The 14,176-nt window shown below is 41.3% G+C and overlaps 1 protein-coding gene across 1 annotated transcript; it reads right to left on the bottom strand.

Moving 5' to 3' along the window:
• Positions 1 to 4,716: 4,716 nt before the first annotated feature.
• Positions 4,717 to 12,351, bottom strand: LOC130994364 (uncharacterized). Its single transcript, XM_057919409.1, has 8 exons — positions 12,084 to 12,351; positions 11,589 to 11,776; positions 5,960 to 6,108; positions 5,683 to 5,883; positions 5,499 to 5,606; positions 5,341 to 5,410; positions 5,161 to 5,268; positions 4,717 to 5,077 (listed from the first exon to the last, which is right to left on the bottom strand). The coding sequence occupies exons 1-8, from the start codon at positions 12,349 to 12,351 to the stop codon at positions 4,997 to 4,999; spliced, it is 1,173 nt and encodes a 390-aa protein (XP_057775392.1). The 3' UTR covers positions 4,717 to 4,996.
• Between the last annotated feature and the right edge of the window lie 1,825 nt (positions 12,352 to 14,176).

Genomic DNA, 14,176 nt, shown 5'->3' on the forward strand with positions numbered 1-14,176 from the left:
TACATACTTGAGGGCAAGTATGCTTTAAGTGTGTAGGTGTGATGCGTCTTTGACTTTTGGGCCATTTGGCCCTATTTTTCTATTTATTTGTGTCGGTACAGGTCTGTCCGGGGGAAAAACAAAGTTGTGGAGGAAGGAAGGTCAGTGGAGCGGAAATGGAGGAAATGCGGTCAGAATGGGCATTACCGAGCCCAGATTGCTAAGTCATGATTACCAGCATGGAGCTTCGGCCAACAAGTACCTCTCCAATTTAACTTGGGGCATGGGAACCTTGAGCAACCCACCTGGTATGCACCACACCGAAGAGAGCAATCCATCTGATCGTTACCACAAGAAGCAGACAGCTAGAGCCACGAAAGGAAAGTCAATCTCGAAGATTTCGAAGAAGCACGTGGAAGATGAAAGAAGAAACTGGAAGGATCGGAAGAATGGGAAAGGTTGACTAAGCTTGTAGCTGGAAGCCATCTTCAATCGGATCAATCAAAGATTGAGCTAATTAAGGAAAGAAGATCCCGGCGAAGATTTGGAGCTGGCGCAGCTAGGGTTGGACCTCAACCATTCGGCAGTATAAAAGACTAATGGTGTGCAGCGTGCACAGATTCTTGGCACTTGAAACTTTTGTTAGCTATTACTTTAATTCGCCGTGTGTGGCATCCAAACAATTTACGTTTCAGTACTATTTTCTCTATTTCCGTTGTGTGTTGCACTCGTACAAGATTGAAGGCTTGAAGCCTAGGTATTATTTATCTATTCAAGTATTTCCTTTTGTTCCGCAATGTGTTTAATCCATTTTGCATTTACGTTTTTCAATATGCGTGAGTAGTTCCCTTGGTGAGGTTTTAAGGGTGGAAATAATTGTTGTTAACATGTAAAACATTCGTGAGGCATTTGTTCCTTCGGTTGAATCTCGTGGTTCTGGAAGGATCTGTTCGAAACCATGGGCAGTAGGGGCCTAACGGGTGATCTCCGTTCGGTAAAACGCTGTCCGTGTCAAGCAAAGGCCAGGGTGTACCAAGATAAAATGATCGGTATACCCAAGACCGAGTAGCTGAGCAGCGTCAACAAAAGGCGTTGTAGATCCAGAAGGTGGGGAAAGGATTGATGGGATACACTGTCCTTCCTCAGTCTTGGGCTTCTCTAGAGACTATCCATCAACTGTGACGAGGTATCAAGCCATGGTTATCAAACGAGGAAAGCAATCTCGGCGCCGTAGCGTGTCTATGACTGGTCGGCTGACAAAGCTGGAAATGGTTGTGTCCAGGAGGCATGTGTCACTCAAAGCGCGGAGTTGGGGACCTCGGGAGAGAAGGTTGATGAGGGCCATACTTGGTGAGTAACGGATATGACTACCATCTAAGGAGAAGTGAAGCACTGCCTTGTGACCGGGGAATGTGTGACCTTCGGACCAAGTGATCACAATGAGATCAACCATCCTATATGTGAAGTATAACCCCTTGAAACGCCCCAATGTCTTTGGGCCACGCCTTGAGGTTATATGGATCATGGACGGATTATCAATATATGCATATGACCGAAACGAATGTTAACAACAGTTATGACCTAACCAAATAACCTCACCCCTTGTTATTATTGATCTTGTTTATTTCTTGTGCAGAGTATACAGATTGAGAATTGTGACACCTGTTCGCTATTATTTTCACCACGCCGCAAGTATACGGTGTAGTTGCAACATAGGGAAGCAAGGTCGTATTCCACAAGGATTAGTAGTCAAATTCTAGTGATTACCTTAAGTCATTATGCTAGAGCTATTTAGACTAAACAAGGAGGTGAGTGGTTTGATTAACTAACAAATTCAAAGACAAAATAAGAACAATCAAATAAAGTGGATTAATTAAGTGATGAAGGTGGTTTAGGGATTAGGCATCGATGGATTAGCAATGGACTTCAAATTAGCTCAATATTAGTCTTGATATTCCTATTTATCTAGAGTGATCTCCCTACTAGTTCTAGCCCCCTCCCGGACGACTAAAACGGTAGATTACGGGTCATAGTTGCCGTCCCCGGTCAACTTCTAACCTATAACTCCCAAAAGCACAAAGGATCGGTAAACTCTCACCCAACTCTCAACCTCCCGGTTTATTGAGTCAATATGTTTCAAGCTCCTAATCTATTATGATTATCCTCTCCCAATTCAAATCACAAATTAGAAATGCATAGAAAGTGGCCAACAATCCATACAAGAATTAAAGCTAGGGCTTGAAAAGATAATAACAAGGAAATAATCAAGACATATATTAAGCATAATAATCAATCCATCACATAATCAACTAGCCTAATCCCCAAACCAATGGGGGATTTATTCAAACATGTTCACAAACAACAAACCTAAATCAAAGAAATACATAAATGAAAGAGAGAGTAAGAAGTGACAAATCCTATTAATGAGCTTTCTTCAATCTTCTCTCCTCTTCAATGCATTCAATCTTGGTAAAAAGATGTGGTAATGGAGGCTAGGGTTTAGTGTGGAGGAATTGGGGAAGATGGAAATGGGTGTGTTGAATGTTGGGGATGATGAATAATGTGAGGAAAAGGGGGAGAAAGGGGTTTAAGGGCTGAAAATCGCGACTCCGCTCTTTTCCCGCGGTCATGGCCCGCGCCCGTGGTGCTCAAACGTGGGCAAAACTCAGGGAACCCGCGGTCCCGCCCCGCGGCCGCGGGTGGTGACCGTGGGGGAGACCCGCGGTCCCAGCCCGCGGCCGCGGGTGGTGACCGCGGTACACCCCTGGACTTGAGCACTTAGCCCGCGGTCCCACCCCGCGGCCGCGGGTGGTGACCGCGGGCGATACCTTCCCCACGACGCGTGACCGCGGCCGCGGCCTCTGTGCACGGCTGACTTTGTTGGCCCCGTTCTCCCTCGTCCGAGCTCCGATTCGGGCGCCATTCACGCTCATGGATTCCTCTCGAGACGTACTTCAATCCTATGCTCTCACAATTCTCCAATCAACTCTTGATTTGCCCTGAAAATACTCAAAAACTATACCAAGCAATCAAAACTTCATAAAACTAAATATTCGGGCACAAACAAGCATTCACAAGCAAAACATGAAGGGAAATGACAACAAAACATGTGGAATTGAGGTATGAAAACCATGTTTGTCAACACCTCAATTTGTCGTTGGAGAAAAAAGTGGTTCCTCACTCCCTGTGGGATTCGACCCTACACTTACCACTAAGACTAAGTTCTTGTTGTGAGACGTAGGAGCGTGTACTGTCTGTACTGGGCATACACAGGTATTTTGTCCGCACCGCACGATGGGTGTGTGTCACATGTCATGAAGATCATCAAGTGCGGAACTGCAAAGGAGATGTAGGACATTCTGGAAAGAATGTGCGTAGGTTCCGAGGAAATCAAGGAGAATAAGCTATCCATAGCTTGCCAGAAGTTCGACTCCTTCCTCATGCTCAAGAATGAATCTATCGAGGAAATGGAACTTAGATTCAATCAAATCTTGAATGAAGTTCAATCCATTTCTAAAGACAAATACACTCAACGAGAAATCAACCTGAAGATTCTTCGAGCACTGCCACGAGGAGAATGGCAGATCTACTCAGTCGCTCATCAGCATAAGCCAAGATTCAGTCAGCTCCCGACAAATAAGCTTTTCTCCGATCTCATGGCAAATGAGTTCGACCTTCTTAGAAATCTTGGAAACAAGAAGGCTGGAGGATCAGAAGAAGATGGTCCATCAACCTCAAGAGGAGTAGCACTGAAAGCCTCAACAAGAGAAGGCAAGAAGCAGATCAAGGAACCAACAGAACTCAACCCAGAGGACTTCTTCAGTCAATATGCTTTGTTAACTGAAAGATTCAACAAGATGGAGTCCAAGTTCCGGAAGTACAGAAGGTTCCACAAGCAGCACTACAAAGAAAAGGAAAGAGAAAGCAACTCCAGACATTCCACAGATCGAAGCGGAGAAAGGAAGTCAGCCGCTTACGACATCAAAGACATGGAATGCTTTGGATGTAGAAAGAAAGGGCACTTTCAAAATGAATGCCCTGATCTGACTCAAGCTGAGCGCAGAGAGCTGAAAGCTAAGAAAGATCGTAGATTTTCGAAAAAGAAAGCGATGGTTGCTGACGATGCTGATTCTTCCAAAGACACATCAGAATCATCCGACTTCGACAGTTCCAGCTCAGACGATGAGAGCCGAGCCCTGATGGCCAATGAATCAGAAAGTGTGGCTGACAACAGCTACGACAATGGAATGAATGGCTCAGAGGTAATCTCTCATTCAAAAACTCCTTATACTGATAACTTCCTGATGCTTTCAAGAGACCACACTACAACAAAAATGCTGATAGAAACCGGTTAAAAACCGGTTTCTATGTACTAAAATGACCGGTTTCGTAGGCACCGGTGTTATAAGTGTCTTAAAAAAGGCGCTAATAGAAACCGGTTATTAACCGGTTTCGTAAGTGCTTATGACACCGGTTTAAAACCGGTTTCTATTAGCGTGACTTTTTAGCGGTGTCTTTTGCGGTAATAGACACCGCTATAAGTGGGCGCTGATAGAAACCGGTTATAAACCGGTTTCGTAGATATATTAGAAACCGGTTATAAACCGGATTTCTATTAGCACAACAATTAATGGTGTCTGTTACCATAAAAGAAACCGCAAAGAAGTCACCTATAGAAACCGGTTTATAACCGGTTTCGTAGCTAAATTAAAGGAAAAAAAATAATTTTTAAATACATTTTGTAGGCCCTATAAAAACAGTTTTTTAAATAAAATTATATATAACTAATAACAACAAATATCGAATTACACAATCAATTAGCACCAATGTACGTTACAATCATCTCCAATGTCTCGCACCAAGTTTCAACTATCAATATAACAATAGAAAGTCTAATATCAAGTTTCTAGGAAGACAAAATCTAATATCAACTCTCAAAATCAAATGTTCTTGAAGCCTCAATTTTTCAAAAACTCAATGTGGTCTTCTTTCCTCTTTGCATCCAAGTTAGCTTTGATCATATTACCTGCAAAACACAATCAGCCCACTCCCTCCGCACTTCATCAATCTCCACACTAGAATAACTTTTGCTATTGAACTGTAAAGTAATAGATATGTCTCATAAGAATATGGCAAACCATCAAATATGTTCAACAAGATATAATTATAATAATTACGTACCAATAATTGCAGCGAGCTAATCCTCTCAAAATTAGCAGACTCAATAATATCTTTCATATATCTCATGACATAAAAACCACACTGAGAGTTGTCAGGTTGTTTAGGAACCTATATTCAAATTAAATTGTTAATGAAAAGTTTATTCCTTATCATTTATTTTATTTTTATGAAGTTACATACCTTAGGTATTGACCAGTTTAGTGTCTTTCTTCCTTTCCTCTGCATCGTGGCATTGAACATCTTTAACGCCCTTCATATATGAGACATAAAGAGTTTAATTCAAGGACTAATAAATTATAAAATACATAGTAAGAAATAGTAAAACAACAATGACTTACCATTCAATAACTTTTTTCCAAGTACTATCATGAATACCACTATAAAATGGGTCCAATATACCAATCTCCTCCTTGTGAGGGTCGATCACAGTAAGAATCCAATGCTCACTAAATGTAATCACGACAAATAATGAGTGCATGCAAGTATTAAACATTAGAAAATAATATATAAGTTTTTACTTACTCCACATTACATGGAACCAATACAAATTGATTGGACAATGTACCAACAAGTCGATTTGCTAAATCTTGTGCTCTTCGTTCCATTCTTTCATTGATCGATTTTGTATCCTTCTTAGTGGATGGTACATGTCCTATGTTGTAAGGATCAACAAATCTAAACTTATTGGCCTTGTCTAGCTTCTTCACCTTACCGAACAAGAGCCTACGCAGAAAAGACAAAATTAATCAAATATAATTTAAATTGGAAACATACTATAGATATATAATCAATTACTTACCATATATAGACAGCAATGCACGTATATGAAATTGGCTTCAAGCGGCAGAAAGGCTCAACATCTTCAAGATTTACATGTAAGATACGCTCATGACCAAAAAGGGCTTCATCTAGTATTATTGTTATTGTGCCCTTGCCAATTAAATGCAGCTGAAATTAAATGGACTCTACCTACTGCCAAAAGATTAATCCATTTATAACGCTACTCACTCATTTATGCATATAATTTCTGTCACACCCCAATTCTTGAAACAATAACTATAACTGGGGTACAACTCATCATTTAAATGAACAAGGGAAAAATCCTTGTGAAATCCGAATAAAAGGGATAACAATCGGGCTTAGCCCCTTTGGATGAAGAAAGACAAGTATTCAAGTGATACGAATCAATCAACGAACATAACAACTTCAGGATCACAAGTTTAGTGTCATGCTTCAGATAACCAACATTCATAGAGTGAAATACTTGAGAGTCAATAAGTTTAGGCTCAACAAAAGATAGATACTGGCTAGTTCTACAGCGGAAGTCAAAATAAGGAGTTGAACTCTAGCCTCAGCTCTGCCCCGTCATCACCAGCCATTAACCTGAAAACATTTGAAAGTATTTTTGGGCTAAGTACTAATGTACTTAGTGGGCTGCAACTTTTAAAGCATTTCATAATCTGAAGAACAGTTTATCCAATCTTACTAACATGTCATAGAAGGTTTTTAAAGAGAAAATAACTTCTATGCATGTTAAAACATTTCATATAATACTTAATTATTTTCGCGCGTTTGCACACTCCATTCTGTTACTCGCTGTGATCCCGGACCTCTAGCCACCGACGGATCTCTGTCTCCCGCTGACTTGAACTGAGGGTGTAACCCAGCCAAGTAAAATAAACCTCGGAAATTAATCCAGACAGGCCTATCATAACTATGCTCCGGAACACATCCCGTCGAGCACCCTTATAACGCCTCTGGTTAGTGCCCGATGGAGATCAACCCACCGAGTCAGCTAACAAGTGTACACAATTCTCAAACAACGTATTAGGTCATAAGAGAACCTCAATTGATTAACTGTACGAGCCTTAAACATGGTAGAGTGCACAAAAATATTTTATTGGATAAGCAATTTATATATCACGAATATTTAAGCTCATTAGCTCAATCATACATTTGGAAAATAAGCCCACCTGTATAGGCAAAGCCTGTCGTTTATTCTTATCTCTGAATCGGAATAGCAGTGCTAATCCTCCTGACGCTCAAAGCCTACAAGAAATCTATTCTTAATAGGTCTCCTTGAATCTAATCTTAAGTCATGGTGAAGTACTTAACATTCTATGATTCACTTAGCCGGGTTTTCAAAAATTTAATAAATAAATAATTGAAAACAATTCTCTTGAGTTAAGAACACCAACAATATTCTTACTCGTCTTTCTTTAATAATTGGAATTATAAATAAAACCAATTAAATCATAAATACTTTTATTGCAAATTAAATGCAATTTCATGTCATGCTTAGCATATAATAAGTAATTTACTCAAAATATGCACATAATAATAATTTAATATTATTATGAAAATTAAAATAATTAATCAAACTTATCAAGTCTAATTAATTAAAATAGTGCATTCCATTAAAAAAAAGAAGCTGCACAGCCCAATTGAATAAATTAATAGGGGCCCAACTGAAAATAAACCAATCAGCCCAACTGGAAAAGAATTAAACTGAACTCGGCCCAACTGATTCGGCCCAACACTCAAGCCCAACTCCCCAAGCCCAAACCTAGCCTTTCTTTTCTTCCTTTCTTCCCTCCATTAGTCACGCCACACACACATCCGCACCCATCAGCCTCTCACTCTCCCTCATCAGTCACGACTGCTCGCCTCTCTCCCTCTCGACACGACTGCTCGCCTGAGCTCGGCGACTGCAGCAGCAATCCTGCCGCCGACCGCGTCTCCGACCTCTCTTCCTCCGTCCGTGGCCGAGCGACAGCAGAAGAAGGGGACTGCCGCCGCGCCCTGCCATCTCCCTCGGTTAAACCCAGCCAGACCAGTCACCCATCCCCCTACTCTCTGCTCACTCCGGCCGACAGCAGTTGATGGAGCAGACTGCCGCCGCCGTTCCGCCCTCGACAAAACCCAGCCCCGACCCGGCTCAGAGCAGCAACAAGGCCCTTGCCTCGTCGCCTCTCCCTCAAAACTCCGGCCGACAGCAGCAGGAGAACCACCGCCGCCGACCGCATCTGCCTCCCTCCACTCTCGACTCAAAACAACAGCAAACGTTCGAACAACGACAAGCACAAACAAAGCTCAAGACTCCTTCTTCCTTCTTTTTCTTAAAATCATGCTCTGATGTATGTACATATATATATATACAGATCATTTATACATATCTACACTTGTATAAAACTTGTTTGTGAATGCATGTATGCTCGTGAAAATCTGTTGGGTAGCTGTAAAACTTCATGTACTGTTCATGTTTGTGAAATGGAATAAGCAGAGTTCAAAAGATGAAACCTTTAGGAGTTTTTGGTTTGAGGTTGCTGAATTTGAAGGGTGCAGCTGCTGGATTTACTGCTACTGAACTTGGTGAATGGAGCTAGTAGAATAACTACAGATATTGATTTATTATCAATACTTGCAGGATGAAACATGAAAGAAATGGAGTAGTCTCAAGTTCAAAACTCAAACTTACATGTGTAGTTAGCATAACGCTTGGAGAGAGTTGGGAGCTGCTGAAAATTGTAAAGAAGTGCCAAGAAATGGCCTTGAGTGTTTTAATTTAGCGTGGGGGTTGGAGTTGGACTGCATACCTAAAGACATGACTTAAAGCTTAAAGCTGATTTTGAAAAGACAAGGTATGGTGTAGGGTGGCTGGAAGGAGGTGTAGGGTGTAGTGTGAGATGAGATATTGATTGGACAATTTAAATCTCTCAGGATAAAATTGTCGAAACTGTAATAATACTTCAGGGTTTGCTAATTAAAAGCTCGTGAAAAATGCTTGAATGCTAAATTAAATAAATATGCAATGCATATAAATTTAATAACTAAATTTACAAATGCTTTTGTAAATCATTTGTTGGAATTAAAATAAATTCATTTTCTTTATCCGGCGTGAATCATCTTAAATCTAAGTTCAAAATTATTCTAAACTTAGCTCGAGGAAACGGGGTATTACATCTCTCCCTCCTTAAAAAAAATTTCGTCCCCGAAATTGCATATCTGGTATTCTAGCTTGTGATACTAGTCGTTCGTTTCATTCATCTCTTTTGTGGCCTTTTCCATCCTGTGATGGTTCCACTACATGACGAGAACAATATTATTGTCTCGTAAAACTTGAACCTTGCGATCAAGTATCTGGACTGATTTCTCTTCATCACTTTGGTCCTGGCTAGGACTACTTTACCTTGCTTAATGACATGCTTTCTTAATTGCGAGATGCAATACGTATTGTATACATCCACAATGCTTGGTGGCAGAGCCAACTTATAGGCTACAAAGGCCTAGCTTATCTAGGATCTCAAAAGGTCCTATATAACGGGGTCGTAACTTGCCCCTCTTTTTAAAACGTATAACTCCCTTTGAGGGAGAACTTTGAGGAAGACTCGATCCCCAACATTGAATTCTAACTCCGATTTGCATTTATCGGCGTAAGACTTTTGTCTATCTTGAGCTTCTTTGATTCTTTGCTTGATGTGGTCGACCTTCTCAACCATCTGTTGGACCAGTTCATGACCTAACAGCTTTCTTTCACCTACTTCATCCCAATAAAGTAGTGATCGACATTTTCGGCCATACAAAGCCTCATATGGAGCCATTCCAATTGTTGCTTGATAACTATTGTTATAAGCAAATTCTACAAGAGGTAACAAATCCTCCCAACTTCCACCTTTGTCTGCGACAATCGTTCGCAGCATATCTTCTAGGATCTGAATCTTTCTTTCTGACTGTCCGTCAGTCTGGGGGTGGTACGCTGTGCTGAAATTCAGCTGAGTGCCCATTGCTTCTTGTAAACTTTTCCAGAAACAAGATGTGAATCTGGTGTCACGATCTGTCGTGATAGATACAGGTACACCGTGAAGGCGTACTATCTCTTTGACAAATAACTTTGCAAGTTTCTCCAATCCAAATGTCATTTGAATTGGCAGAAAGTGCGCTGACTTTGATAATCAGTCCACTATGACGCTATGTCTCTTTTCATTCCTTTCCACCAGAAAATTTTCTTCAAATCCTGGTATATCTTTGTGCTGCCTGGATGTGCAGTGTAAGGGGTATCATGAGCCTCGCTCATAATCTTGTTCTTTAATTCTTCTTTGTGTGGCACACACAATCTTTCACCAACCATAAGTGCGTTATCCTTTGCTTCAGTGAATCCTTTCGTTTCATTCGTTCTTGCAGCGAGACGCATCTTCTCCAAGAACCAATCTTCTCTTTGTGCTTGCACAATTCTTTCTCTCAAATCAGGTTTAGCTGTCAGCGCAGCTACGCAACCTGATACTGAATTTGGGGGATAAACAATCTCTAAGCTGAGTGAGGCGAAGTCACGAATCAGCTCCTTCTGTTGGGTAGTTAAGCTCATGGGGCTTCAATTGACGAGACGCGTATGCTATCACTTTCTGATTTTGCATCAACACGCAACCCAATCCTAGTTTCGAGGCATCAGTATACACCACGAATCCTTCATTCTCTTCTGGTATTGCTAACACTGGTGCAGTAGTCAGTTTAGTCTTGAGTTCCTTAAAACTTTGTTCGCACGCTTCAGACCAAACGTATTTAGTCATTTTTCTCAAAAGCTGTGTCATTGGCCTAGCCAATTTCGAGAATCCTTCGATGAATCTTCTGTAGTAGCCTGCTAGACCGAGGATACTCCTGATCTCATTGACATTTGATGGTGCTTTCCATTCCTTGACTGCTTCGACCTTGGCGGGGTCTACTTTGATTCCTTCAGTCGACACTATGTGACTGAGAAACATCACTTCTCTCAACCAAAATTCGCATTTGCTGAATTTGGCAAACAGTCTCTCATTACGCAGGGTTTCGAGTACGATGCGCAAGTGCTCCTCGTGTTGTTCTTTGGTCTTAGAGTATACGAGGATGTCGTCGATAAACACTAAGATAAAACTATCAAGATACTGGTGGAAAACTCTGTTCATCAGGTCCATGAAAACTGCTGGGGCATTCGTTAAATCGAAGGGCATCACTGTGAACTCGTAATGTCCGTAACGCGTTCGAAATGTTGTCTTTGGGATGTCTTCTCTTTTCATCCTGAGTTGGTGGTAACCAGATCTTAGGTCAATCTTGGAAAACACACCGGCTCCTCTCAACTGATTGAGCAGGTCGTCTATCCTTGGAAGATGATATCTATTCTTTATCGTGAGCTTGTTCAATCTCTAGGATTACGTTAAATTCTATCATAGCGATGACATACAAACGACTTTAAACGTTTCGGCACCTATGTTCAGCTCTAAGTTCGAGATAACGTCCTTTGTAGTTAAACTTACACCACTAGGGGTGCTAACCTCTAAGGTTGTCTCAGCCAAATGAAGTCAGCTTTAATCTCTTACAAGCAGCATGCGAAAAGAAAGAGTGGGTTGCCCCAGTATCGAACAAAGCTATAATCGGCACATCGAAAACATTTGTCATACCTGCCAGTTTTCCTTGGTTTCCTGCTGCTTGGTTTTGGTTAAGGGCATAGGCCCTAGCGTTCTGTGGCTGTCCACGTTGTCCTCCAGGACCCTGATTTTGTCGTTGCTGATTCCCGGGGTTTTGCTGTTGAGGTGCTCCTCCGTTCTTCTTTGGACATACTGAAGCATAGTGCCCAGTTTCCCCGCAACTGTAGCAGATATTCAATCCTTTCAAGCATTCCCCTGAATGATGCCTTTGACATTTTGGGCAAGGTGGTCGAACCACTGCATTCGGCTGTTGGTTTTGATGTTGATTCTGATTTTGGTTAGCAGCCCATGGTTTCTTCCCATTTCCATTTTCGGGGTTTCCTCCAGTTCCCTCATTCCACTTTCTTTTTCCTTTACCACCATCTTGAGGTGGTACGAATCCAGACTGTCCCGGAGCTTTTCCTTTTTCCTTTGGTAGCAATGACTCAATGGTGAGAGCCCTGCTCAACGTTTGTGCGTAAGTGAGACCTCCCTGGCTTGTTAGGGAGATTGATATCTCGTGGCGCAGTCCGTTCCTAAATTTCTCTGCTCGCTTCTCATCAGTATCCACTAAGAGTGGAACATATCTTGACAGCTGGTTAAAGGCCCTATCATACTCAGTCACTGTTCCAGCCCTCTGTTTCAAGTTCCAGAACTCGTTCTGTTTCTTCTGTCTATGGCAGCTTGGTATATACTTCTCATACAACTCAGTCTTAAAATCTTTCCATGTGAAATTTTCCCATTGTTCCTCAGTCATTGTGCGCCTCACCGATTCCCACCAGAAGTCGGCTTCGTCTACCAGTTGGTAAGTCGCGCAAGTCACTTTGTCTTCGTCATCGCAACGAATGTACCTGAAAATTCGCTCCACTGCTCTAACCCATTTCTCGGCGTCCGTGGGATCGCCCAAACCATCAAACGTTGGAGGCTTTTCCTTACGAAACTTTTCCTCAGCAGTACGCTCTGGTGCTACTTGAGGGATAGGCTGTTCAGGGATGAATCCCCTGCCGCGTCCGCGACCACGTCCTCGTCCCCTACCGCGTCCTCTCGGTGCATCTTCCATTCTGATTAACGGACGAAATCAACACAAATGTGAGACTCATTCCGCATGCATGCATACATATATACATACATAGATATACTCAAGGTATATCGCTTCTATAGTGTAACCCTATGAAAGGCTAACTCTATGTGGAAACTGATCTATCTTGGAGGAATACTCAAGTGAATCCTTAATCTCATCTCATTTCTGCTACGTTATAACATATCTATGTTAAACGTTTCTATCTTACCAGTCCTTACTTAAATCGATCAAGCGGAGCTATCACGACTAACATTCCCAAGGTATTCTTGGGTGGTACTCAAACAGTTGTAAGAGGACCCTTCATTCTGATCGTATAGGCAGTGAACCTAAAACGATAACATAAACTCTCTCATTCATTCATTCTCTTTGAAACCTGAAACATGTGGACATTTAATGTCACATGAAGCTTTTCTATTGCCGGAAAGATTCAAAGAATCTAACTCGACTATACATCTAGTATTCGTGAAAGGCTCAATAGTCTTAAACACGACTTTAACTCATCTTATCGTTAAGGGCTCGAGTTGTCCCAAACACGATACTATCTTATCTTATCGTTAAGGGCTCGGGTTGTCCCAAACACGATACTTAGCTGGTTATATGGGTCGGAGACCCAAAATAACAATATGAAAGCGATTTACAATTCATAACTTATAGCATATGGAAAGCGGTAAGCAATTCACATAGCATCATTTACGCTTCTTGAAAACTCTCAAAATATTTAATAACTTTGAAACTTTTAAATCGTACTATTTTCTTGCGGCAGTGTGACGGCGAGCTGAGGTTCAACAACTTTCTTAGAAGTCTAGAGCTACTAATCTAGACTCAACATTAGAAACTTTTGGTTATCAGAGGCATGAAAGAAAACTTATGCTCTGATACCATTCTGTCACACCCCAATTCTTGAAACAATAACTATAACTGGGGTACAACTCATCATTTAAATGAACAAGGGAAAAATCCTTGTGAAATCCGAATAAAAGGGATAACAATCGGGCTTAGCCCCTTTGGATGAAGAAAGACAAGTATTCAAGTGATACGAATCAATCAACGAACATAACAACTTCAGGATCACAAGTTTAGTGTCATGCTTCAGATAACCAACATTCATAGAGTGAAATACTTGAGAGTCAATAAGTTTAGGCTCAACAAAAGATAGATACTGGCTAGTTCTACAGCGGAAGTCAAAATAAGGAGTTGAACTCTAGCCTCAGCTCTGCCCCGTCATCACCAGCCATTAACCTGAAAACATTTGAAAGTATTTTTGGGCTAAGTACTAATGTACTTAGTGGGCTGCAACTTTTAAAGCATTTCATAATCTGAAGAACAGTTTATCCAATCTTACTAACATGTCATAGAAGGTTTTTAAAGAGAAAATAACTTCTATGCATGTTAAAACATTTCATATAATACTTAATTATTTTCGCGCGTTTGCACACTCCATTCTGTTACTCGCTGTGATCCCGGACCTCTAGCCACCGACGGATCTCTGTCTCCCGCTGAC

The sequence above is a fragment of the Salvia miltiorrhiza genome, chromosome 7 (genome assembly GCF_028751815.1).
Source record: "Salvia miltiorrhiza cultivar Shanhuang (shh) chromosome 7, IMPLAD_Smil_shh, whole genome shotgun sequence".
Classification (NCBI taxonomy): domain Eukaryota; kingdom Viridiplantae; phylum Streptophyta; class Magnoliopsida; order Lamiales; family Lamiaceae; genus Salvia; species Salvia miltiorrhiza.